This window comes from Phoca vitulina, unplaced genomic scaffold (genome assembly GCF_004348235.1).
Source record: "Phoca vitulina isolate PV1807 unplaced genomic scaffold, GSC_HSeal_1.0 scaffold2, whole genome shotgun sequence".
Classification (NCBI taxonomy): domain Eukaryota; kingdom Metazoa; phylum Chordata; class Mammalia; order Carnivora; family Phocidae; genus Phoca; species Phoca vitulina.
In genome coordinates this window covers 37,601,277-37,627,714 of record NW_022589705.1, presented here as the reverse complement: position 1 = coordinate 37,627,714, position 26,438 = coordinate 37,601,277, and the positions used below count along the sequence as shown (strand labels likewise).

Here is a 26,438-nt window from a genome sequence, read left to right as displayed (position 1 = left end):
TGAACTATTGAATGTGTATGTTAGGTGAGAGGTTGAAGGAATGGGAAGGAAAACCAGGTCTGAGAAGGCCTGAAGAAGTCCTAACAAGCCCAGATGAGAATTTTAATTGTGATCCATGCCGCCCTATGCAGTTAATAGCCTCAGAGCTGGAGTGATAACAGCACAGAGGGGTAGGGGATTGGGATAGTTGAGTAGGTGAGCCTGATGAAGACATAAGGAATGGTGACTTGTTACCCTATTAGAAATCAAAGGAATCATGACTAGAAGTTTCTATGGGAACTTTCTTAAACCTCATTTTACTAATCATGTATACTTAAAATCATTATTCTGATAATATGTAATCAGTTAAGAACTTTGAAAAAATTGCATTAAAACAGCTTCCCTATAGAAACTGAGGCAACTTTATGTACTCACCACACTTGGGTTCTGGGACCTATGGAAAAGACTTGATAATTTGAAAATGTTTATCAGGATTCTGAAGAAAAGAAAACTGTTAAAGTGGATACTTTGAATTTTATAGCTTCTCATCTTGTAAGTTTATTAATAAAAATGACAGTAATACATGTGAATACTAAATATATGAGTATATCTGGTAACTATAATTATATGAAATTGAAGGAGGGCTTGGGGTCTCTGTTCTAAATCGGCAAATTCCACATGAGTTTATAGGCTGGTAGGTGAAATGTTGACTAATAGCATATTAAAGAGCATGAAAGTGGGAGGCAATGATAAAATTAGTCTAAGATTGAATGGATATTTGGATTTTGAGAATATGTTCCCAAAAAATTAATTTGAAAATCTTCTATAAGTATCCAGTAGCAGATTTTAACAAAAGTACAGACAGTTCATTAAGGAAATAAAAATTGGGTCAAAGGAATGGGATCTTTTAGACTTCTCAGTTTTGATGATTACTACATGAATATTAAAAATCTTTCTGTGATAGCTTTTGGGGGTTTATTTTAAATTGTAATTTATTATTTAATGACATTGAGGCAGGCACTGGAAAGGAACCAATCTGCTGTAATCTGGGAAAGGAGCATAAAGTCTACCAGATGTCCAGGTGGACGTAAGAGAAGTACAAAAAGTAGTCTGAGGATGGAGGTCATTTTCTTGGGCATCTAACTGGAAGATGGGGGTATGGTGCATGCTGCCTTTCAACTCTGTATCAGAGATGGTTGATGTTAGAACTCTGCCCGTGTTGGGGAGCCTGGGTGGCTCAGTCCATTAAGCATCCGATTCTTTTGGAGTTCTGGCCAAGAGACTGTTAACAGCATGGGACTAGGGAGAGCGTCTGTTATTCGTTGAACTGTATTTCTCAATGCTCAGCAGAGTGCCTGGCACATAGCAGATGCTTAATAAATATTTGTGTAATAAATGGTGTGTTCTATTTATATTGTATTCCTGCATGATGAAAATCATAATGATGGTAATACATTATATCCAAACAATCTTTAACTGCTTCTAAAGTGCTTCACCTTGAAGTTGGCAGGATTTACTTATGCAGCAAACAGTTATTACGGATGTCTTCTGTATGCCAGGCACATGCCACAGGCTGTGGACACGGTAATGCATAAACTGCAGTCTGTACTCTCAAAGAGCTTACACTCTGGTAGAGAGGGAGTCAAGAAAGTGGTTCATTACCATACCTTATGGTAAATGCTAGAGTCAGGGTAAGTGCGGGTGCAATGGAAATACACACAATGGAGAAGCACATAATCCAGTCTTGTGGAGTCAAGGAAGACTTGCTGGAGAAAAATGAGTATCTATGACCTAAAAGATGAGTAGGAGTTAGCTAACAGATAAGGGAATGGGCAGAACTTGAAGCTGAGGGAGCTAGCTGTGCAAAGGCTTGAGGTGTGCCAGTTTTTCCATGTAGGTGATAGAGAGGCAGTTGTGGCTCACGAGGCAGTGCAAACTACCAAAGCGTATGACATCACTGAATAAAAAGTGTAGAGAGAGAAGGAAAGGGCAAAGACTGAAACATGTGGGCAGAGAGCATCGAAGAAGCGGTGAGAGTCGGAGAAGCTCTCAGAGGAGACAGAAGGAATGGTCAGAGACACGGAAGAACAGGGAGAGCAGCGTCATGGAGCCGAGGGAGGAGGATTTCAGAGTGAAGGAGTGGCCGAGAATGTCAGATGCAGTCTTGACATTCTGAAGGGGGGAACTGTCCATATTATGGGGCAATATAATGAGAAAGGCATTATTGTTCCTATTTTATGTATGAAACTGAAGTTCACAGAAGTAAAGTGGCTTATCCAAGACCATGCATCTAATAAACAGTCCAAACAGAAACACTAATACGAGTTTTCTGGTTCTAACTCCAGTGTTTCCTCCACCATCACCGTCTGCTTAATGTGTTTAGAAAATCAGCAGTTAACTGAGAACGTGTCATCAGGATATAATTCCGAGCATTTTGCTACAAAGGTCCTTAAGCAATAAAAGCTCTAGTAGAATATTTTAGAAGACTTCAAAATATATTTGTATTAATAACCTTTTGCCAAATTTAAAAATTCAGGGGTTTGGAAATTTTTGTATGAGAGAAGGTTTATGAAAATTAGGACAAGATTGAACCTGAATATGCAGTTTTTAAAAATTGAAGTGTAATTAACAGTGTTATATTAGTTTCAGGTGTACAACATATTGATTCAACAATTGTATTCATTATTCAGTGCTCACCACGATAAGTGTAGTTACCATTTGTCACCACATGTCACCATGTCACCATGTTCCCTATATAGTGCTTTTCATTCCCATGACTTATTTTATAACTGGAGTTTGTACTTCTTAATTCCCTTTGTGTATTTGGCCTATCCCTCTACCTGCCTCCCCTCTGGTAATTACTGGTTTGTTCTCTGTTTTTAAGAGTTTACTGGGTTTGTTTCTTTGTTTTTTAGATTCCACATATAAGTGAAATCATAGGGTATTTGTCTTTCTCTGATTTATTTGACTTAGCATGATGCCCTGTAAACCCATCTGTGTTGTCGCAAATGGCAAGATCTCATTCTTTTTTAAGTCTGAGTAATATTCGTGTGTGTGTGTGTGTGTGTGTGTGTGTGTGTGTGTGTGACTTCACATTTTCTTTATCCATCCACCCATTGATGGACATTGGGTTGCTTTCATATCTTGGCTATTGTAAATAATGCTGCAGTAAAAATAGGGGTGCATTTATCTTTTTGAATGAGATATGACAATTAGAGTGACAAGCACTGGAATCTCCATACCATTTTTCACAGTGGCACCGGTTTGCATTCCCACTAACAGTGCCTTAGGGTTCCATTTTCTCCATATCCTCGCCAACACTTATTTCTTATCTTTTTGATACTTAGTCATTCTGACAGGTGTGAGGTTATATCACTGTGGTTTTGATTTGCATTTTCCTGATGATTAGTGATGTTGAGCATCTTTTCATAGTCTGTTGACCCTCTGAACATCTTTGAAAAAATGTCTATTTGGGTCCTCTGCCTATCTTTCAATCGGATTTTTTTTTATGTTGAATTGTATAACTTCTATATATATTTTGGATATTAACCCCTTATTGGATATATCATTTGCAAATATCTTCTCCCATAGAGCAGGTTCCCTTTTTGTTGGTTGATGTTTCCTTTGCTGTGTTTCCTTTGTTGTTTTGGTGTAGTCCCAATAGTTTATTTTTGCTTTGGTTTCCCTTGCTTGAGGAGACCGATCCATAAATATGTTGCTAGGGGCGATTTCCAAGAGATTACTGCTTGTGTTTTCTTCCAGGAATCTCATGGTTTCAGGTCTCACATTTAGGTCTTTAATCCAGTTTGAGTTTATTTTTGTGTATGGTGTAAGAAAGACAAGTTTCATTCTTTTGCATGTAGCTGTCCAGTTTTCTCAACACCATTTATTGAAAAGACTGTCTTTTCCCTCTTGTATAATCCTGCCTCCTTTGTTGTAAATTGTAAAAAAGCCGAGTTAACTGCTTTTCATTCAGTACTTGAGAATCATTTAATAACTTAACTCTGGGGTCTCCTTAACTCCAAGTAATTCTAAGAGAATAACTGCTAGCACATATCAATTTAAGAGTAAATAAACTTACTTAAATAAAAACTGTGCTCACATGGGGCAAAATACCAGCACCATGTTCTACTGCCAGTTGCCAGCTCAAGACTACAAATTCATTAAATGTAGAGAATACTATCAGTCATGTCTTTTGAGCTTCCAGTATATTTCTGCTGCTCAGAATTATGGTTTTCAAATAATTTGACTATACTAGTAGGTTAAGCCTTCTAAGCTGGTTGGTATTCCCCTCCCTCCACCAGACACACTAGTTGTACTATTTTTTTGGCATCAGCATAATGCAGTGGGTAAGACTGCAGACCCTGTAGTCAGACTGCCTGTTTTTATCCTGTGTCCACCACTCATTAGTTGTGTGGTCCTGGGCGAGTTACTTAACTTTCTAAGTCTCAGCTGTCCCATCTGTGACAATTTACAGATTGTTCAAACCTATTAGATAAACTCAAATATATTATTCTCGTCTTAATATTTTAAGAATTTTATTTTATTTATTTTTTAAAGATTTTATTTATTTTGTGAGAGAGTGAGCGAGAGAGGGAACACAAGCTGGGAGAGAGGCAGAGGGAGAAGCAGGCTCCCTACTGAGCAGGGAGCCTGATGTAGAACTTGATCCCAGGACCCTAGGATCATGACCTGAGCTTAACCGACTGAGCCACCCAGGTGCCCTGGAACCACTTAAGAATTTTTTTTTTTTTTTTAAAGATTTTATTTATTTATTTGACAGAGAGAGAGAGAGCACAAGCAGGGGGAGTGGCAGGCAGAGGGAGAGGAAGAAGCAGACTCCCCACTGAGCAGGGGGAGCCCGATGTGGGGCTCGATCCCAGGACCCTGGGAGCATGACCTGAGCTGAAGGCAGTCGCTTAACCGACTGAGCCACCCAGGCGCCCAACCACTTAAGAATTTTAAAATTACTGGGCTTGGAAATTTTGAGAGAGGGTGGATAATAATTTTTACCTGGAAGGGTTATTGAGGGGAGTGGATGAAATAATGCTTGTTAAACACTTGGCACATTACCTGGCACACAGTAAAGGCTCCATAAATGTTAGCTTGGATTATTATCATTTTATTCATGTGTGATCAAAGGATGTATTAGTGAGATAGTTTTGATAAGGACTGTGGAATAGAATTCTTTCTTGTGAAGTTAATGATCCAAACGTAGTCAAATTCATACCTTTAACTTTAGCACAGAAAGACAACTGGGTTAGCGACTGGAATATAATGCTGTTTCTACCAGGCAGAGTCACACCTTTTAAAAATTATAAAGGAATCCTGGGGAGCCTGGGTGGCTCAGTTGGTTGAGCCTCTGACTCTTGATTTTGGCTCCAGTCATGATCTCAGGGTTGTGGGATGGACCCCTGCATCGGGCTCTGCGCTCAGTATGGAGTCTTCTTGTCCCTCTCCCTCTAAATAAAATCTTTAAAAATAATAAAAAATATAAAGGAAGCATATAGATATTTGCCTGCTTGATCTTGAAATTTTTTTTCTCTACATAAAACTATTTAAGAGATAGGAATTCCTACTGGTTTGTAATCTACACCTTAAAAGACAAGTCTGTAAGACAAAAAGCCAGTAAACTTATTTTGCTACAACTTTTTTATCATCAAAATGCAGAACAGAGCAAACTCAGCAAAGAATCACTTGCTCATATTTTATTAAAAAAAGTTAAAATTAGTACTATTCAAATTTTCACAGACTTTCAGAGCTCAGAATACTGAAATGATATTTAAAAGACTATTTTAACTGGTTTTACTCATACTGAATTTAAAAATTAAACTTACTTTATTCTGAATCTATAAATAAGTCAAGATATAATTTGAAGATTTTTAAAAAATTAAATGAAGGTAGCTGATTCATTTATTCTCCAGGACTGTTCTTGACAGGCTAATTTTTCACCATCACCAAACCACACAATTTTCTTTCATTTCACCACAAAAAAAAAAAAAATTCCCTGAAGTTCCCTCTGGCCAGTTAATTTAGCTAAGTTTATCAACCCTTATAATCCTATGTGAGATTACTCAAAATTTCCTCTTACCCTTTGGTATTATTCTTTTAGATTACACAAATAATATATTAATGTGTGCTCACTGGCAGGGAAATGTAGTTTTTTACTGAAGAGGATAAAAAAGGTAGTGAGGGAGACCATGAATAATGAAATTAATCAAAATTATGGGTACCTACTAATGTTAGGTATTATTCTAGAATTTTTCACATGTTATCTAATCCTAACTAGGAAGCACAGAATTGAAATTTGGATTTAGGTGTGATTATCAAATTGTAATCAAAGTGTGAGGTGATAAAGCCTCACCTATGTTATTATGGAGGCAATGAAAATAGTGAAGTAATATATATGAACAAATTTGAAAGAAACATTCACAAATCTTGACAATCTATCATAATTTAGGAGATCTAAAAGAAGAATGAACCAGAAATAATTCTAAGGTTTGAGAAGCTATGAGAATGAAGGGTAAATTTTATTGGTTATACAAGAAGAAATCTCTAATAGGTAACTCTAGATATGATTGAGTGACTCAGGTAATAGCTCAGGACTCGAGCTATTTGTTATTTTTATCTCAGGCACACAGAATTAGATTACTCATAAACCTTAGTAATGACACACAGTCACGCATGGCCTGCTTTTATTAGGAAAGTATTGTTAATAATGTAATAATCATCCACCAGCTCACTGAACAACAAAAGTTAGGATTTTCTTAATAATTACATGGAATCATGTCCCATCCACCTCCATCATACTGTCTTCTTCCAGAGAGAAAACTTTAGCCCCAAATGGCTTCACTGGAAAGTTCTTGCAAACATTTAAGGAAAAAATGATATCAGTTGTACATGAGGGAAGTCTTACAGAAAATTAAAGAAGAAATACTTCCCAACTCATTCTATGAGAGCAGTATTACTCTGTTAACAAAAGCAGATGTTACAAAAAAAATAAAACTACAGACCAATATCTCCCATAAACATGGATGCAAAACTTAACAAAGTTTTATCAAATTGAATTTATCAGTATGTTAAAAGGATACCTCTCCCTCTCCCACTCCCCCTGCTTGTGTTCCTCCTCTTGCTATCTCTCTGTCAAATAAGTAAATAAAATCTTTAAAAAAAAAAGAGACTCAAGATGTCATTACAGATTCAATGCAGTCCCAGTCAAAATCTCAGCAGGCATTTTTACAGAAATTGATGACCTGATTCTAAAATTTATATGTGAATTCAAACGACTCAGAATAGTCAAAACAAGTTTAAAAAAGAACAAAGTCAGAGTTACACTAACTTTTTCAAGGCTCATAAAGTTCACTAATTGGGCACCTGGGTAGCTGACTTGGTTAAACATCCCACTCTTGATTTTGGCTCAGGTCATGATCTCAGGGTCCTTGGATCAAGCCCCGCATTGGGCTCCCTGCTCAGCGGGAAGCCTGCTTCTCCCTCTCCCTCTCCCCCTGCTTGTGTTCCCTCTCTCGCTGTCTCTCTTTTTGTCAAATAAATAAATAAAATCTTAAAAAAAAGAAAGAAGTTAAACATACATCTACCATAAGGCCTAGCCATTATACTTTACTTACTTGAGAAATAAAAAAGCATATGTTCACACAAAAACTTGTACATGAATATTCATAGTAACTTTATGTGTAATAGTAACTGTAAACAACCCAAATATCCATCAACAGATGAATGGTTAACAAATTGTAGTATATTCATACAATGGAATAATATTCAGTACTAAAAAGGAATGAACTATTGATACATGTAACAACATGGATGAATCTCAAAAACAATTACGCTGGGTAAAGAAGCCTGACAAAAGAGTACATACAATCTGATTCCATTTATAGAAAATTTAATCTGCAGTGACCAAAAGTGTACCTGCCTGGGGATAGGGGTGGGAAAAGCAAGAAATGGAGGGAGTTAAGGGGTCTGAGAAAACTTTTGTGGGTAATGCATATATTCTCTTGATTCATTTGAGACAGAGAGATACAGAGAGTGAGAGCATGAGCAGGGGAGAGGCAGAGGGCGAGGGAGAAGCAGGCTCCCCGCCAAACCAGGAGCCAGACATGGGGCTCGATCCCAGGACCCGGGGATCATGACCCGAGCTGAAGGCAGACGCTTAACCATCTGAGCCACCCAGGGCCCCAAATTGTGCACTTTTTAAAAGTGTAGTTTATTGTATGTCAGTTAGTAAAGCTGTTAAAATTTTTTAAGCCAATGGATAAAATTCTGAAAATTACTCAATTCAGAAGTAGGTAGGGAAAGAGTAATAGAGGAAGAAAAAAAGAGGCAAACAAGAATAGTAAAATGGTAGACTTAAGTCCATTCATATAAATAATTACATTAAATGTTAATGGACTAAATACTGCAATTAAAAGATATCAGAATTGATTTTTCAAAAAAGCAAGGTCCAGTTATATGGACCAATATAAAGTAAATGGCTAGAAAATTATATACATCATGCAGACTAAACTTAAGAAAGTTGGTGTGGCTATTTTAATATCAGATAAGTTCAAGACAATGAGATCAAAAGGAAATTTCATACTGATGGAGTCAATTCAAAAAGAAGATATCATAATGCACATGTGCTTAAAAGAGCTTGAAATTACATGAAAAAAATAACAGAATTAAAGGAAAAAATAGCCAATTCCACATAGTTGAAGACTGTTAGAAGAGCTAGGCCACACACACACACAAAAATTAGTAAAGACACAGAAGATCTAAATAACACCATCAACTACCTTGAGCTGGTTGATACTTATAGGATAATATACCCAGTAACTGCAGAATAAAAATTCTTTTTTTTTTAAAAAAGATTTTATTTATTTATTTGACAGAGAGACAAAGCCAGAGAGGGAATACAGGCAGGGGGAGTGGGAGAGGGAGGAGCAGGCTTCCCGCGGAGCAGGGAGCCTGATGCGGCCTCGATCCCAGGACCCTGGAGATCATGACCTGAGCCGAAGGCAGACGCTTAACGACTGAGCCACCCAGGTGCCCCAGAATAAAAATTCTTTGCAAGGGCTCTTGATACATTGACCATGCTATTCTGGACCACAAATTTATAAGGATTTTTTTTTTTTTTAAGATTTATTTATTTATTTGAGAGAGAGAGTGAGTGTGCACATGAGCAAGGGGAAGGGCAGAGAGAGGGAAACTCAAGCAGACTCTATGCTGAGCATGGAGCCTGTTGCAAGACTTGATCTCACGATCCTGAGCTGAAATCAAGAGTTGGACACTCAACCAACTGAGCCACCCAGATGCCCCTATAAGGATCTCTTAATACCGTGTGCCTTGTCCCTTCTATACCCTGAATCTTGGGAAAAGGAGCTGAAGGTTATCCCAGTTTATTACTTGCCTGGATTGTGTCAGTATTTTTTGAGGAGTAATTAACATGCTGTTTCTGTTTACAAAAATACATAGCATATTAAGAATTAAGTCATTAAAAATTGTTACTCAATACTAATCTATTTTTTCAGGTGCAAAAATATACAAAACTCCAAAATCACCCTGATAACACATACAGCAAACATGAATGATATTTCCCAAAAGGCTGAGGTAAGTCTCCAACGTTAAAAAAAAAAAAAAAATGGGGGAAATGTAGGATTCCCCCTATAGAGCTGCAGAAATGGTAGAGCTGCTTGGTGGAAAGGTCATAGTTGGTAATGACCTAGTGTCAGGATAGAAAATGTAAAAGCTAGAATTCACAGGCTGTTCTTGGGCCCAGTATTTTCATTTGGATTCTAATCTTGGCAGCATAATTACTAAATTTGTGAATGATGGTGAAGTGGATGTGATGGCTAGCACCTTGAATAGAATTTTAATACCTTGATAAGTCTTAGAAGTTATTTTTTTTAGTATTTAAAAAACCAGATTTGATGTATATCTTTAGGAGAAAGCAATAATTCACTCTCAGGTGAGGCTCCTTCTCAGCTACTTCTTCCAGCAGCTGCAGCAAAACTTCTCTTCGCCTTTTTCTGGCTCTTGGCTGTAGATACTGGGAGTTGTAGTAAGAAGAGTTCAGTTGCTGACATCCCAAAATTATGAAGTTTAAAAAACCTTAAATGGCCAATGACACCATAAGATGATAATAAAAGAGAGGCTGGGTATGCCACAGATTAATAAGTAATTTGCCATTATCACTAGGAGAAAAGGGTTTGATGTTCTGAGGCACCGACGTTTTATTTACTGAAATTTTTTAGCGATCAGCTTAATTTTCGAAATGATGAAAATAGTTGGCTCTCCTGGTTTTAGAGTGGAGGGAAATCTTTTCTCCAGTCTTTTACTAGATTCCTCCTTTCCTGGGAAGCTCTTTTGCTGTCTTAGAGGCCAGCCTACTTGGAATGATACAGCCTTTTTACACATTTTTAATGTTGGTGTACAGAAGTTCTGGATGGGTTGGGTAGCAGTCAACCTCTAAATCACCACTTGTATGTGAAGACCCCGGCGCATCTCGGCCATACATGGGAATAAAGGACTGCCCTTCAGTTTTATTCATATTTGATAGGGAAACAAGCAAGAGCATGGATATATGAAGTAGACTTTAAACTTGAAAGCCTAAACTTTTGCCTTGTTTTCATTTTCACCTAATTTATTGTAATTAGTCCTGGTATCTTTTAAGTAAGAAATGTCAAATCTGAATTTTTAATAATGGTGTAGGAAAATATATTGTTTTAAATTAGAATCCAGTATTCAATTTTTATATTTTACTAGCCTTCAGTTTCAGGGGAACACACCTACAAAATGGAACTTCTTTATATTAATAAGTTTTTATTCATATTTTCTAAATTTCATTTTTCATACTTAGACTTTAGAAAATAATCAGATTATGATTGTACAAATGTTTCAAACTCGTTTCTATTTTCTGTTTCAATAAGTATTTCTTATATTGCTTATTCTGATCTATCTTTACTTGATTTCTTCTATCTTATTTTTTTTAACTTTCTTCTCTTTATTTTCTTCTAACGAAGATTGTGCTTTCTTCATCTAAACCTGTCCCAAAAACCTATGTGCCAAAACTTGGCAAGGGTGATGTAAAGGATAAGTTTGAAGCCATGCAGAGAGCCAGGGAAGAAAGAAATCAAAGGAGATCTAGAGATGAAAAACAAAGAAGAAAAGAACAATATATTAGAGAGAGAGAATGGAACAGGAGAAAGCAGGAGGTTATTTTATTTTATTTTATTCTTGTGCAAAATTCATATTTTCATCTTTTAATTTACATATTATTCACATTAATCATATTTTATATTAACTATAATTAAAATAATTTTCTGTATTTATAAGTTAATTTCAAGCTCTGTATATAATTTAGTCTAAATTTTGGACATGTTCATATTAATTTATTTAACCATTTAGATTAAAGAAATGCTTGCTTCTGATGATGAGGAAGAGGTATCTTCGAAAGTAGAAAAGGCTTATGTCCCAAAGCTAACAGGTAAGAAACTTGAGAGGGAAATCGTAAATGAAATTGCAAAAAGGAAAATGTAGCAAAATATCAAACATGTTTCATATGTTCTTAGGAACTGTTAAAGGTAGATTTGCTGAAATGGAGAAACAAAGACAAGAGGAACAAAGAAAGAGGACGGAGGAGGAACGAAGACGCAGAATTGAGCAGGATATGTTAGAGAAGAGGAAGATAGAACGTGAATTAGCAAAAAGGGCTGAGCAGGTATACACTAAATATTAAATTGGTATTTGCCTCAGAAACTGTACAGAGTAAAACTAATTAGTACATTGCCTAATTAAAATATTTTAATATAACATTAGCTTATTAAATAGCAGCTAACTTGAAAACAAGAACTTTTTTTTTTAAAGATTTATTTATTTATTTATTTGAAAGAGAATGAGAGAGAGAGAGAGCACATGAGAGAGGGGAGGTCAGAGGGAGAAGCAGACTCCCTGCTGAGCAGGGAGCCCGACGTGGGGCTCGATCCCGGGACTCCAGGATCATGACCTGAGCCGAAGGCAGTCGCTTAACCAACTGAGCCACCCAGGCGCCCCTGAAAACAAGATCTTAAGTACAAATATTTATTATCAAATGCCAGAAGGATAAGGGCAGAATGTCCTTATTTTAAGGTTGAATGCTGAGATAACTTTTGTTATGTACCATCTTGTCATTCAGTCCATATTCCTTACATGGACCATATTTCTTGTTTTTCCTGACATGTTAGAGGTTTTTACAAAGACATAAGGGCAGTTTCACATAAACTATCCACAATGTGCTGGTCTTTCAATAGTAATCAATAAGTACTTATTGGTTATTATTACACATTAAGGCATAATTAGGATACCTTCCCACTCAAGAATTTGAAACAAATCACATTTAATAATGTTATTATCAGCTAGCTTATTAACTTTTTTGTTTTTTGTTTTAAGATTTTATTTATCTGTCAGAGAGAGAGAGCGCATAAGCTGGGGGAGCTGCAGGGCAGAGGGAGAAGCAGGCTCTCCGCGGAGCAAGGAGCCCGATGTGGGGCTCAATCCCAGGACCCTGGGATCATGACCTAAGCAGAAGGCAGACGCTTAACGACTGAGCCACCCAGGCATCCCAGCTTTTTTTGTTTTTTAAGTTGGTGGTAGGAGAGGGGAGAAATATGTGACAGCTGTTTGCTTCAGATAGCCATTACTGATGCCCATAGCTACAGGGGACAAATTAGAAGGGAGAAAAAAATTGTTACTATGATTTTATATAGTCTCTTTAATGGATTTAGAATTTTTATATATTTTAGCTTAAAGGATAAGAAGTAAGAGGTTGGTAAGCATTTTTAAAATACCCAAGAATCTGGGGGTGCTCGGGTGGCTTAGTCAGTTAAATGTCTGCCTTCAGCTTGGGTCATGATCCCGGGGTCCTGGGATTAAGCCCCCCCATCTGGCTTCCTGCTCTGTGGGGAGCCTGCTTCTCCCTCTGCCTGCCACTCCCCCTGCTTGTGCTCTCTCTCTCTCTCTCAAATAAGTAAAATATTTTATTTATTTATTTTTTAAAGATTTTATTTAGTACCTATAGATAAAATGTCATGAAGCCATTTTAGCTTCTCCTCCATCTCTCATTATTAACAAATTAACATAGTCTTCATAGTATAAAACCATTTTTATTGTGAAATTGTACTTGGCTCTTTTTTGCCTACTCTTTAAGTGCCATAAATCTACTTGCTACGCTCCTTCCAGTTTCCTACCTTTCTGAAAAGAAAAATAACAAAGAAGGCAAAGCATATGCCATACTTAAATGTCAAAGAAATTTACCCAGATTTTGCAAATAACTACTTTCTGTGGCACAAATAGCCACTTATGACATATGCCAGATGAATTATAGAAAAGAATTGGAATTTCTTATATTTTATCACTTTGTACCTCTTTATCTAAAGAAAGGATGACAGGTACTTTATCTCTGCCTTCTCCAGTCATCCAAGATGATAATTCATTTTTTTTTTAAAGATTTTATTTATTTATTTGACACAGAGAGAGAGACACTAGAGAGCTAGAGAGGGAACACAAACAGGGCGAGTGGGAGAGGGAGACGCAGGCTCCTGGCTGAGCAGGGAGCCCGATGCGGGGCTCAATCCCAGGATCCTGGGATCATGACCTGAGCCGAAGGCCGACTTTTAACGACTGAGCCACCTAGGTGCCCGAGAATTCATTTTGCAGTGAAATTTCACCCAGGAGTACAAATATAATAAATATTACAGATTTTATGTTGTAAATATAAAATATATTAGCATACGTAATTACATTTTTAATATAAATTATAAAATAGGGTAATAAAATCAGACTAAAATATATAATTAAAATATAACGATTTGACAACAAATAGTGGGTATGTGCATGGGGTTAGTCTACTTATTTTGAGTCTTATATACTTTTTCAAAAAGCACTAACTAGACTCATGAGACTTTAAGACCCACTACAACACCAAGAACTGAATATATAGGCAGTGATTTCTCAAAGAAAAACTATGTGTGTGTTGAAGAGGTGAGTTTAAATATGATGAAGACATGGGATACTAAGAGAGGGAGACAAGGTATCAAGAAAAAAAAAAACAAAAAACACTTCTTTAGTAACTCCAGAAACTACATGGCAGGGTGCCTTAGAGTCCTGGTTAATGAAACTTTCGGCTTATTACATTATTTGAGAATATGTAGGTAGAGCAAAATAAACTATTAATAGTAATTTTATCTTACAAATATGGAAAGTCCAATTTTAAAATTTAAGTACATTTTCTGCTCAAGTCTAATAAAATTGAATCTGTCTTTGAATTTAAGAAGTATGACATAGGTAATCAAGAAAAGTCTTAATGTTGGGGCGCCTGGGTGGCTCAACTGGTGGAGCATGTGACTTGATTTTGGGGTCGTCGGTTTGAGCCCCACATTGGGGGTGGAGTTTACTAAGAAAAATAAAGTCTTAACGTTAATTTGAAAAACCCACTTGTACAAGTCCATATTCAAGAATGCTTGAGAAGGGATTCCTGACTCAGGAGGATAACTACCAGATTCTAGATCATCTTACGATGAATTAAAAATGGATATACTTCGTATACTGGATGTTAGAATCAAAGACCAATAAAACTTGGGGGAGAATCTGGTTGTCTTTGAGGATACTCTGATGGGCAAGGTTAACATCTATCAACTTAGAAAATAAGAATTTATTGGTAGGGGACTGGGATGTTGAAAATAAAGGGGACAAAACGAAGTTCCTCTGGGAAGGAATAAAAGGAATTTCCTTTTCATAATCAAAAGAAATAGTTGGGAAGCAGCTTTTCAGTGGTAGCTTCTGAGAGCCAACACTATAACAGAACTGGATGTCTCAGTTCTCTGTGAATATACTTACACCATGGCCACTCAGACAAATTCACTTTTTCCTTTGTTTATGGAAACCCAATGAAAATAAAATTATGTCTCCTGTTAAACTTTTGACAATGGCTTAAAATGAACAAAGAAGAAAGCATACAACAACAAAACAAAAGCCACTCCATAATATAATTTATTATCTTATCATAAGCTAATAAAAATCTGAGGTTTTAGTAGCAAGTAAAAGAAATTTAGAGTTAAGAAATTTAGAATTTATCTTTCCTATACTCTCAGTGTCTGGCTTCTCACTATATCTCCTAGAACTTTTTATTGATTTGTCAAGGAATTGTTAGCATTCTTTGGAAGGGAAATACTTTTTTTTTAAGTTTTATTTATTTAAAGTAATCTCTACACCCAGTGTGGGGCTTGAACTCATGACCCTGAGATCAGGTGTTGCATGCTCTTCCAACAGAACCAGCAGGTACCCCTGAAAAGAAATAATTTTGTAATTATTTTATTATGGCTTAAAATTTTTCTTAGTACAATACATCATTTAGTAAAACCTTCACCACTTACATAGCAAATCAGTGTAATATATAATTGTGCAAAAGAAATTCTAAACAAAACAATAAAATTATTAAAATGTAAAATAGATTTATTTCTAATAAATTATTCAGAATTTATTTTTCAAGAAATTTGGTATATTGATAAAATGTATTAATTCTCCTGTGACAGAGAATATAGAAAAGGAAAGTGAAATGATGAAGAACAGGGACTTAGCCAGTCCAGTTCCTCCTATGAGCCAAGGTACAACAGAATTCCCTTAGACTGCATAAGGAACAAACTACTTCCAGACCCTTTCACTGATGTTAAAAATCATGTTAAAACAATAAACAATATGAATGTTTACTTTCTAACTTCTCCCATTTTCCCACTGCTTATGTTTCCTTTTCCTGAGATCTCAAACATTGCATTATTTAAATTGCCTAGCTTCTTTCCCGTTTCTCTTACATACATTAGCCTGCCTCTCGAGCTACCCTAATGGTGTTTCTTATGAATAATGTCCAAGTTGAGACCCCTTCCATTGAATGAGGGCCTTTCTTTCCTAGATGTGGTCAAAATAGAGAGTAAACAATTATATCAACCAGAATTCCTGTCCCTTCTAAATCAGCCATGTGAAAGCTAGTGCACTGCACTGTATTACTGTGTCAGTTATATTTTTGCCATATATTTGTATTGCAAAATATAGTCATGATTATTTGATTACTACTGATAGGTTTTACTTTGGCTGGGGCAGAGACCGAGAATGGAGAAATGTTTCTGTATCTCAGTTTAAATTGCTAATTTAATTAATAATTGCTACTTGTAAGCTTACAGCAGGTCATAAGAATTTGGTCCATTATTCAAATTCCAGAATTACAAAGGTAGGCTTTATTTTAATCTTTTCTTAATATATTCCCTAGATATTGATTTTGATGTCAAAATACAAAAACTAATATAAGGTTTAATCTCCACTTAAATGGACATAATAGGCCAATTTGGAGAAACATAAAAATATTTCAAAAATTATAAATTTGAAAATTTACCATAAGTCACAGCTAAATTACTTTTCAGTTGTATATTTAAAAGCAGAAAGCAGAAATTCAATGTAATGTAATGATATGAAATTCTCATTCAATAGATTGAGGACATAAACAATACGGGAACTGAATCAGCATCAGAGGTAAATGGACATTTCCTTTAATGAAACATCACCTAAAATTATCTGGTTCACAAATAATCTTTTAATTAAAAAATGAAAAGCATTTTTATTTTGATTATAATTATAGCAACAACAACAAAAAGGACAAAAGTATTTTGCAAAGCAAGATCATACTTTTGCACTTTCAAACACTAGCTTAGTGTCTTAAAAGTATGAAAAAAAAAGTATGTTTTTGCTTTCATGGTTAGAGACACAAGTCTCAGATTGAGATACTCTGCCAAGACTGTGTATTTCTTGAACTGTTACTAATGGTCGAGATTGTTGAAAGCTAACATTTTTTAAAAGCAGGGTTTTTCCCATCATTTGTCTTCCTCTTTCCTCAGAGTTCTTGATAGTTTGTTTTGATTATCACATACTAGTAGAAAGTACAGTATCTAGTACCATGAAGGAATGTTCAACAACCACAAAAACTTTAGCTAATTCCTTTTTACCTAACAGAGAAGGTTAAGCGTCAATTTGATGGTGTGCCTAAAACTACAGCCACATAAATTGGAAGCAGTTTTATTTTAGGGACATGCGTTACATATTATAACTTACTTTATTTTTGAAAAAAGTTCAGAGGTAACAATAGATTAATAGAATTAATTAAAATGAATTTGAAAAACAACAAATTTAAGAATATTTTACTAGGACCAAATGCCAATGAGTATTGTTCTATAAGTGTTTTATAAATAACTTGGAAATACTGTTTGTTTTTCCTCACTAAATAATAGTTTTGTTAAGTAGTTAAAAACTTGCATGGAGCAAAAAGTCCTGTGGAGAGACTTTTTGTGTGTGTTTAAACGGAATCTACCCACCATCAAATTGATTTAGAGTACACTCACACGCCCACCGCCTTCTGTGGAACTAGTAGTGCACGGACAGCTAAATTCAGATGATGTCATGCGGTTTTATCCAAACAGCTGTATTAACACCACCTTCTAGGAAAGAAGATGCTCCTTGAACCTTGTCAACAATGGATTTCAGTTAAATTAACTCAATGTACAATGAATTCAGAGAAACAACTATTGAATAGAAATCTGTAAAAAATATATATAAATTTTTGTTCTTCGTAACATTGATGGCAATGTAATGAAACTCACCAATAATGGAGGCAAAATCCCATGAAACCTAAATTTTGGTTAGCAAGAAATATGCTAATTTTCTATTTTATAAATTAGGAAGGAGACGAATCACTGCTTGTAACAGTGGTACCTGTCAAATCACAAAAAACTTCTGGAAAGATGAAGAATTTTGAGGATCTAGAGAAAGAACGAGAAGAAAAAGAAAGGGTCAAATATGAAGAAGATAAAAGAATAAGATATGAAGAACAACGGCGATCTCTCAAGGAAGCAAAGTGTCTTTCATTGGTCGTGGTAATTTTTATTTTTATTTTTTTTAGGTACAAATCGAAGCAGTTAAGTTACCAGTATTTCCTTTTATGATTAACAGATGTGTTTGCACAATGTTTCTTAGGATGATGAACTAGAAAGCGAGGCAAAAAAAGAATCCCTTTCTCCTGGAAAACTGAAACTAACTTTTGAAGAATTGGAAAGACAAAGACAAGAAAACCGAAGGAGGCAAGCTGAAGAGGAAGCAAGACAACGTTTAGAAGAAGAGAAGCGTGCTTTTGAAGAAGCAAGGCGGCAAATGGTAAAACAAATATATATATAAAACATATTTTAAAACATATATATATATATTTAAAGATTTTATTTTTAAGTAATCTCTACACTCAACATGGGGCTCGAACCAGGAGTTGTACACTCTACCAAGTGAGCCAGCAGATGCCCCTATAATATATGTATTTATATATAATGATATTATATATAATATATAATGATATATAACCTACAAATTATATTTTATATATGTCCTATGAATGTTATATATAAAAAACTTAATATTAGGGAAGGAAGCTGGCCTTAAATAAAACTCATTCCTATAAATTCAAGGAGATTGTCTATATAAAAGGGTCTGATTTTGAAACTATACATATTTCCTATATAAAACGCATCTGTATTATTTTCTAGTTTCCCTTTATGATGGGACATTTTACCTAATATGCTTTAATTTTCATTTTTATGTTATAAATTATAAATATGTAAAATAATAGTCAATGAACCTGGTTTCTCTTTGTTAGTTCAGCCTGCAGTGTATTTAATGACAGGGTACAGCACACGCACACTTTCAAGTGTAACATAAGTGTACACTTAGTTTTAGTCCAGTTTTTCAAATATTTGAACTTATCAAAATAAGTTTACTATGGAATATGCAGTTTGTTATATAAGGTATGTAGATGTGTGTGTGTGTGTGTGTGTGTGTATGTGTGTGTGTGTGTGTGTAGAGGTATGGAGTGTAGTGGTTAAGAGCATAGTTTCTGGAACCACACTGCCTGGATTCACATATCTATTGTTTATTTAGTGTGTAACCAGGGACAAGTTATTTAACCCCTCTATGTCTTAGTTTTCTTATTTGTAAAATGGTGAAAATAATTGTGTCTACTTCTTAAATTGTACGTGAGTTAATACAGAAAGCAGTTAATGTCTGGCATATAATAAGTGCTGTAAAATGTTAACTATTATTAATAACTATATCAATAAAAAATAAAATTGAAATAAGAAAATACTGATTCCAAATCTCATTGTAAAAATTTTTTGAATTTTAATGGAATATCTATAATTTTTTAAAAGTTTCAGAATTTCTTGATCACCTTTCATTAATGATGTTCTAAGGACTGTATCTACAAAAGTTAAATTCTCTAGACATTTGAAAATGTTATTACTTCTGGGTAATTATAATTGCATAATATGTACACACTTTAGCTACCAGTGGTGATCAATTTCGTGAAAATAGAAATAATCAAATCATAAATTTCAATAAATATGTAATTATAATTTTAATTATAAAATCATAAAATTTGAATTTTATAAAAAATAGTTCCAGGTAATCTTTTATCTGATTAGTATAAGGAAAAGTACCATAGTTCATAGTAAAATATCCATGAAAATTACAAAATGAGAACTTTATTTTACTACAAAAGAGACTCTCTATAGATATACTTGAAGCATAGTAAGTACACACACACGCATTTTATGTTTTGTTCTGGGAGAGTTAATATTTATTAGAACTCTTAAATGACCCCTTAAATTCTTTCAAACACTCAATTTATCTATTTAAAAATTTGACTTTCATGGGAACTGTTATTTAACTTGAGTACATCTTTATTTGGAATTTCTCCAAATTTGAATACTTTATCAGATAAGAAATTATAAAGGAAGGGAAATTTGGTCAAATATATTAAGGGCAAGAAAATATTTGTGTGTGAGGTGGCCAGTTCTGTGCCTTTTGATTGATAATTCATTCCTGCCCTTGATGAATCTCGGTTCTTAGTAATGAGTTGTTTCTTGGTTAGGTAAATGAAGAGGAGGAAAACCAAGACACAGAAAAAATTTTAAAAGGGTACCGCCCTGGTAAACTCAAACTCAGTTTTGAAGAAATAGAAAGACAAAGGAGAGAAGGTGAAAAAAGGAAAGCAGAAGAAGAAGCCAGGAGGAGAATAGAGGAAGAAAAGAAGGCATTTGCTGAAGCAAGGAGAAGCATGGTAAGATAGAATGTAACTGGAGAATGCCATTAGGATTCAGCTTTTTTAAGAGTATGTTAAGAGGGGGTGCCTGACTGGCTCAGTCAGTATTGGATGCAAGTCTTGGGGTTGTGAGTTTGAGCCCCATGTTGGGTATAGCGATTACTTTAAAAATTTTTTAGGGCGCCTGGGTGGCTCAGTTGGTTAAGCGACTGCCTTCAGCTCAGGTCATGATCCTGGAGTCCCTGGATCGAGTCCCACATCGGGCTCCCTGCTCAGCAGGGAGTCTGCTTCTCCCTCTGACCCTCCCGACCCTCCCCCCTCTCATGTGCTCTCTCTCTCAGTCTCTCTCTCTCAAATAAATAAATAAAATCTTTGAAAAAATAAAAAATAAAAAAAATAAAATAAAATAAAAATTTTTTAAATTTGGGGTGCCTGGGTGGTGCAGTCAATTAAGCATTCAACTCTTGGTTTTGGCTCAGGTTGTGATCTCGGGGTCTTGAAATCGAGCCTGTGTCAGGCTCCACGCTCAGCACAGAGTGCTTGAGACTCTCTCCCTCTGCTCCTTCCCCCTGTACTCAGGTACACACTCACTGTCTCTCAAATAGACCTTAAACTTTTTTTTAATTTAAAAAAAAATAAAATAGAGTATGTTAAGAAAAATAATTAAACTTTAGATATATTTCTGGAATCTTTCAAAAGTAGGGATAGCAAATAAGCTTTAAAGTCTCCTATGGCATTAACACGTATCAGTTAAAGGTGTTTGCTTCAGTGTAATGTTGAGAAGGTTCTGATTAAGTTGCTATGCCTGGCTTAAAGGATTGAATATTATCTTCCTTCCCTGGGAAGGTATGTTTTCCAGAAGTATCTAAGCAGAGAGTTTCCTACTCTACCTTTCCTTCCATTCTCTCCATTCTTCTTTCCCTTCCCACATTTCCTCCTTCACTTCTTCCCTCCCTCCTTTCTTTCCTTCTTTCATTTCACCTTCCATCCCATCCAGTACATATTAAATGACCAAAGCCATTTAATCACAATTATTTAATTCTCCAAAATGCTCACCCATCACTTCTGGATATTGCTACCAAACTTAATTCCATCACAAAGTTACACCCCCTATACCACTTTTTAATGTTTGTAAAATATACAGTTATCTCACAAACTATTTTCAAGCAAGCTGACCTATAAATGCTGCATCTCCTTCTTGAAACATAAAAAGTAGGCTCCATGCCCAACATGAGGCTTGAACTCACAGCCCGAAGATCAAGAGTTGCAGGCTCTACTGATCGAGGCATCCAGGTGCTCCCCCTCTTCTTGAAACATTTTAATTGGCTTCAGTGATATCATGACCTGGTTTTCTTCCTATGTCTGGGGGAGCTTCAGGCACATATATCCACGTGTTTATTTGGCTTCATTACCCATCCAGATGCTCAAATCAGAAAGTTGGGAGTCTTAAAGACTTCCACCTTCTCATTCATGCCTCACATCCAGTCATTCACTAAGTTTCATTCATTCTACCTTCTAAATCACTCTAAAAATCGATCAGTTTTTCCCTCATTTCCACTGCCATTGTTATCCCTTCCTTGGGTCACCTATCTCCTCCCAGGTCACAGTTATCTCTAGCCTCAAACCAACTCCTATTTAATTTGCTTTCTTGTCTATAATCCATTCTTCTTTGTAAAGACAAGAGTGATCTTTCTTGCTCTCTTCTCCTTCTCTTTCTTTCTTTCAGGTAAATTTGTGTTACTATTTTGCTTAAGAATTGTCCACTTCCCTTAAGCAAAAATCTAAAAATTTTTTAAATCTAAAAAATTTTTAAAACTATTTCTTTATAATATTGTCCTAGTATATTTTTCCAGTTTCATTTCTTCATTCTTCCTTAATCTGCCATCTTTGTTCTGGACATACTAAATTTCTCCCAATTTCTTCAAAATACTGTGCTCTCATCCATCTCTGGGCCTTCATAAATGCTGAATGAAACATGCCCCTCTTTCCTTTCCCCATGCTCTGCTGTCTCCTGTTCATATTTTCCATTTCCTCTGGGAAGCCTTTCCTGAGAACACAAGTTCCAAAGACATGTTCTTTCTGTGCATTCTTGTGGATTTTGTACTCCCCTGGCGTAGCACTAATGTTGTATTGTTGTTGCTTACAGCTATCGTTCTCACTCATGAGGCTTAGACTGTTCATCAGGCACATGGCACAAAGCATTCTAGCATAACAAATTTCCTATAAATGTTTGTGGAGTATATTAAAACTATCTTTTTAAAAAATAATTAACTTATTTACTTGCTCAGTAAATGCTACCCAACATGGGGCTTGAACTGACAACCCCACGATCAAGAGTTGCATCTCTACTGACTGAGCCAGCCAGGTGCTCCTTAAAACTATCTTGTGTGTAAAACTAGATAATCCTTGATTCACAAATGATTTCTACACAGAAACCCCATAAACATTGTGAAGGCACTTAATTTTGGGAGAATAAGCAGGTTCAGAAGTGATAGACAAGTAGTAGCTGTGAAGATCAGATCTAATCCCAGGGGCAGATTTTTAGGCTGAAACTGCCATGATTCACTAGTAGAAAAAGTGTAGGGAAGGAAAACTGCATTAAACCAAAACTCTAGTTTCCTAGAGGTATTTCTGTATCAGGAAAGAGAAAATTTATGTTGTTTTTTTTTTTTTTTTAATCCAGGGCCATATTTTAATTTTGTATTATAGCTCAGTTAGCTCATATATTAATAAAAATTTTTGGTAATCTTTGGATTGTAAGACCATGTAAACATTGTTTCTGAGTTGAGTTTATTCTTTGGTAAAGCCTGTCATATATAAAACAAATAATTACCCTTTGCCTTCTTATTACCCTATGTCTTCTTTAGCCACAGGGTCATAATTCAGGCCAGAGGTTTATTTTCTACTTTCAGGGGATAGAAAAACAGAATTAGGTAATTGCTTTTCATGGTAAAATGTATTCCAAGTCAGTGATTTAAAAGCAAAGTTTCTATTTGCAATTTAGGGATTGCCTTTATTACAGGGAATGATAATATAATAATAAAACTGCCATTGGGGGACTCCTGGGTGGCTCAGTTGGTTGGTTAAGCTACTGCCTTCGGCTCATCTCGGGTCATGATCTCAGGGTACTGGGATCAAGTCCCACATGGGGCTCCCTGTTCAGCGGGGAGCCTGTTTCTCCCTCTGCCCCTCTTCCCTGCTCATGCTCGCTCTCTCTCTGACAAATAAATAAATAAAATCTTAAAAAAAAAAAACCTGCCATTGGGAGCTTACTATTGGGTATCAGACACACTATAAGTGTTTCCAAACTGTCATGACAACTATATGAAAAGTTGTTACAGATAGGGAAACTCACAGAGGCTGGGTAACTTGCCCAAGGTCACAACTTAATGGCAGTTAGACATGTAATTCATGAAATTGCAAAAAGATAGTCTAAATCATTATTTATAGTTTTTATTAGGTTTTTGAAGGTTTGAATCCCACCTTTGCCACTTAATATTTGTGTTCACTCTGGAAAAGTTAGTGCCTGAGTTTCTCATCTATAATGGAGGATATTAATAATATCTACTTCATAGGATTACAGGATTAAATAAATCAATGTAAAGTGCTTAGAATTTACATGGCAGCTCATAAAAGTATTATTATTATTTAATTAACCAGACAGTAAATAAATTAGTACAAAAAAATTACAGCATTAAGAATGATTTTTATCTGATTATGAAAGAATCATGGGTTATCTAATTCATTCCGACAAAACCATGATTTAATGGAAATACTCTATTTTAATTAGCAGAATGGAAATTCATTTTAATTCAATTAAAAGTGTTCTCAGTATCAGAAAATCTTAATATCTAATTCAAATTACTCATAATACAAATTCAAAGGATTTCTTTGTGTTCACTGGAGCAGAAAACAGATGGTCACCATTTCCTCTGTAACCACAAAATACCTTAGTCTTATATTTTCTAGTAATTTCTCCCTTGTTTATTGTTTTATACTTTTGAAGAGATTTAGGTCTCCAAATTTTTAGTTCAGTGTGAAACCTTTCTATTCAAGTGATCACAGTTTCTACAAAAAAAATTTCCTTTTTTAAAAGTTTGTGTAATTTTGGCAAAAGTAATGAAAGAATTATTTTGAATAGGTAGTAGATGATGACTTCCCAGAGATGTATAAAACAATTTCTCAAGAATCTCTTACACCGGGAAAACTGGAAATTAATTTTGAAGAATTACTAAAACAAAAAATGGAAGAAGAAAAACGACGAACAGAGGAGGAAAGGAAGCATAAGCTAGAGATGGAAAAACAGGAATTTGAACAACTGAGACAAGAAATGGGAGAGGTGAGATTTTAAGAAATACCATTTATATTCTCTAAATATTTATTAATGTAAGTATTTTACATGTAGTATCTTCCGATAACTTTTTAAGTATTATTATTCACATAAAGGACACCCAGCATACCATGAGGCACTTGGTACAAGTTTTGGCATAGTTATGAGCACTTTCTAGCCTGCTATAACTCTGCTTCTTTCTTACTAGGTTAAAACATATATGATTGCAAGTGACTAACATACTACTGTAGTACCTTAAGTAAATATTTCTTCCTATATACCTCACAATTATGTGGTTATATTATGATGGAGAATTGTTTCCTAAAGTGCTTACTATGCCCATTTTTTATATTTATTTTCCTTGGAATAAACTGATTAGTCAAAATAAAATTACAAGAGTACCATGGATACCAATAGAACAACATCAGTTTGGCAAGTCTTTGAATCATTTTATTTTACTAAATTAGAAGATAGAACTCTCATGATAAATTTTCAGTATGATTTCTCTAGTATTGAAGTGAATTAAATAAATACATAAATATATATATCTACATAAATATAGACTGTACAGGGTCAGCTTCATGGGCATGCAACCAGGGCCCTCACAGGACCCTGTGCTCAGATAGGTTGTGCATAAGGTTTAATGTTCTAAGGTTGCCATCTTGATTTTTAATTTAAAAATTTAATTAAAGTAAAATTTAAAACTTAAAATTTAATTAACACCGTAATCTTATCTTTGAATTTGTGTGTTTTAAGTGAAGGCTGCTTGGACAATGGAGCATGTGCTAGACTTTGAGCCGTGGCTCAAATCTCCTGTCCCCTGCCTCTCTATGGTGCATTCTCAGCTCTTTTCCTATCTCCTGATGCCCCAAGGCCCTTTCTAAAGGGTTCTTTCCCACAGCTGCCACCCTCCACCTGGATGGTCAGTTGTGTAAGCAGAAGAGGGGAGATAGAAAAAGGGGGCCAGCATTCCACTGTCACCCTCGGCCTCTGATGGGGGGTAGTAGCTCTTGGCAGCAACATGAACAGGGTCAGGGATCAGCACACAGCCCGGTGACTTGGGGTGAAACGAGTAGTTGTTGTCCCAGACTCTAACTGGCAGTGATGTGGCATGTTTGGCAGGCAACTTGGTGGGGACCTTTTGCCAACTCCTGATCTAGGAACCGAATGGGATCCTATGCAGAGGTTGCAATCTCGTAGAAGTTGCCTCTTTTGTCATGGGCTGGGGCAATGGACCTGTGGGGATATTTACTTCCTTGCCCCAGACAATCGAGAGACTATAAATACTATATAAATATATAGGTAGTAATATCATGAATATACTGTAGGAAAATATTCCAAGGTCTAGCCTTATTTTAAAAATGTAATACCATTTATTTTATAAAGGATGACGAAAATGAATTGCCTAGAAAAACTTGTAAATTATATTAGTTCAATCATTAATTTTGACCAGAATGATTTGGGAACCAATGATAGGAGGTACATAACAAATTTGTTAGGTTTCTGTTATTTTAGGAGTTGTCTGTTTTCACCCACATAGACTAAAAAGTGAAGGTAGTATAAGTAAGTTCTCTTTTTTCCCCTTTGGTTGAACCAAGAAATTAACCCTCATGTTGTATCGTCCACTGTGACCCCACCCCTCTGCACCTTCATTCCCCTTCCCTACTAACCCCTCCCCACACCTAGAATTCTAGGTCTTCTCCAGGAAAAGTATACCAGGAATAACTGCATTTTTTTCTTAACATTTCATATAGTGAGATTAGGGTTTAGTGTAAGAAGTATACAAAGAACTAGTAATAAACTGTGAAAAGCCAAGGGAAACCAGAATAAAAAGTATTTAAGATAAAATGGTTTAAAGAATTGGAGCCCAATTTTGGTGGACTCTTTCTTGGCAGGATATAAAATTGAGACTAGAAGTGATATGTATCAAATGTAGGGATTTTGCCAGGCTGTATTGTAGAAAGAGTTCATTCAGTT

General features: G+C 35.5%; 1 protein-coding gene across 4 annotated transcripts in view; it reads left to right on the top strand.

The window, feature by feature from the left end:
• The window catches only part of NEXN (nexilin F-actin binding protein), a 44,627-nt gene that overhangs the window by 11,457 nt on the left and 6,732 nt on the right, over positions 1 to 26,438 (top strand). The window contains exons 3-11 of one of the 4 annotated variants that reach the window (XM_032425472.1): positions 9,504 to 9,582; positions 10,995 to 11,186; positions 11,380 to 11,458; positions 11,544 to 11,692; positions 16,486 to 16,527; positions 17,727 to 17,921; positions 18,022 to 18,198; positions 19,961 to 20,149; positions 24,273 to 24,470. In XM_032425472.1, the coding sequence (XP_032281363.1) occupies positions 9,556 to 9,582; positions 10,995 to 11,186; positions 11,380 to 11,458; positions 11,544 to 11,692; positions 16,486 to 16,527; positions 17,727 to 17,921; positions 18,022 to 18,198; positions 19,961 to 20,149; positions 24,273 to 24,470 (1,248 nt within the window). In that variant the 5' untranslated portion in view covers positions 9,504 to 9,555. The remainder of the gene's footprint in view (positions 1 to 9,503; positions 9,583 to 10,994; positions 11,187 to 11,379; positions 11,459 to 11,543; positions 11,693 to 16,485; positions 16,528 to 17,726; positions 17,922 to 18,021; positions 18,199 to 19,960; positions 20,150 to 24,272; positions 24,471 to 26,438) is intronic. The other 3 variants (XM_032425487.1, XM_032425481.1, XM_032425488.1) reach the window with 3 other exon arrangements.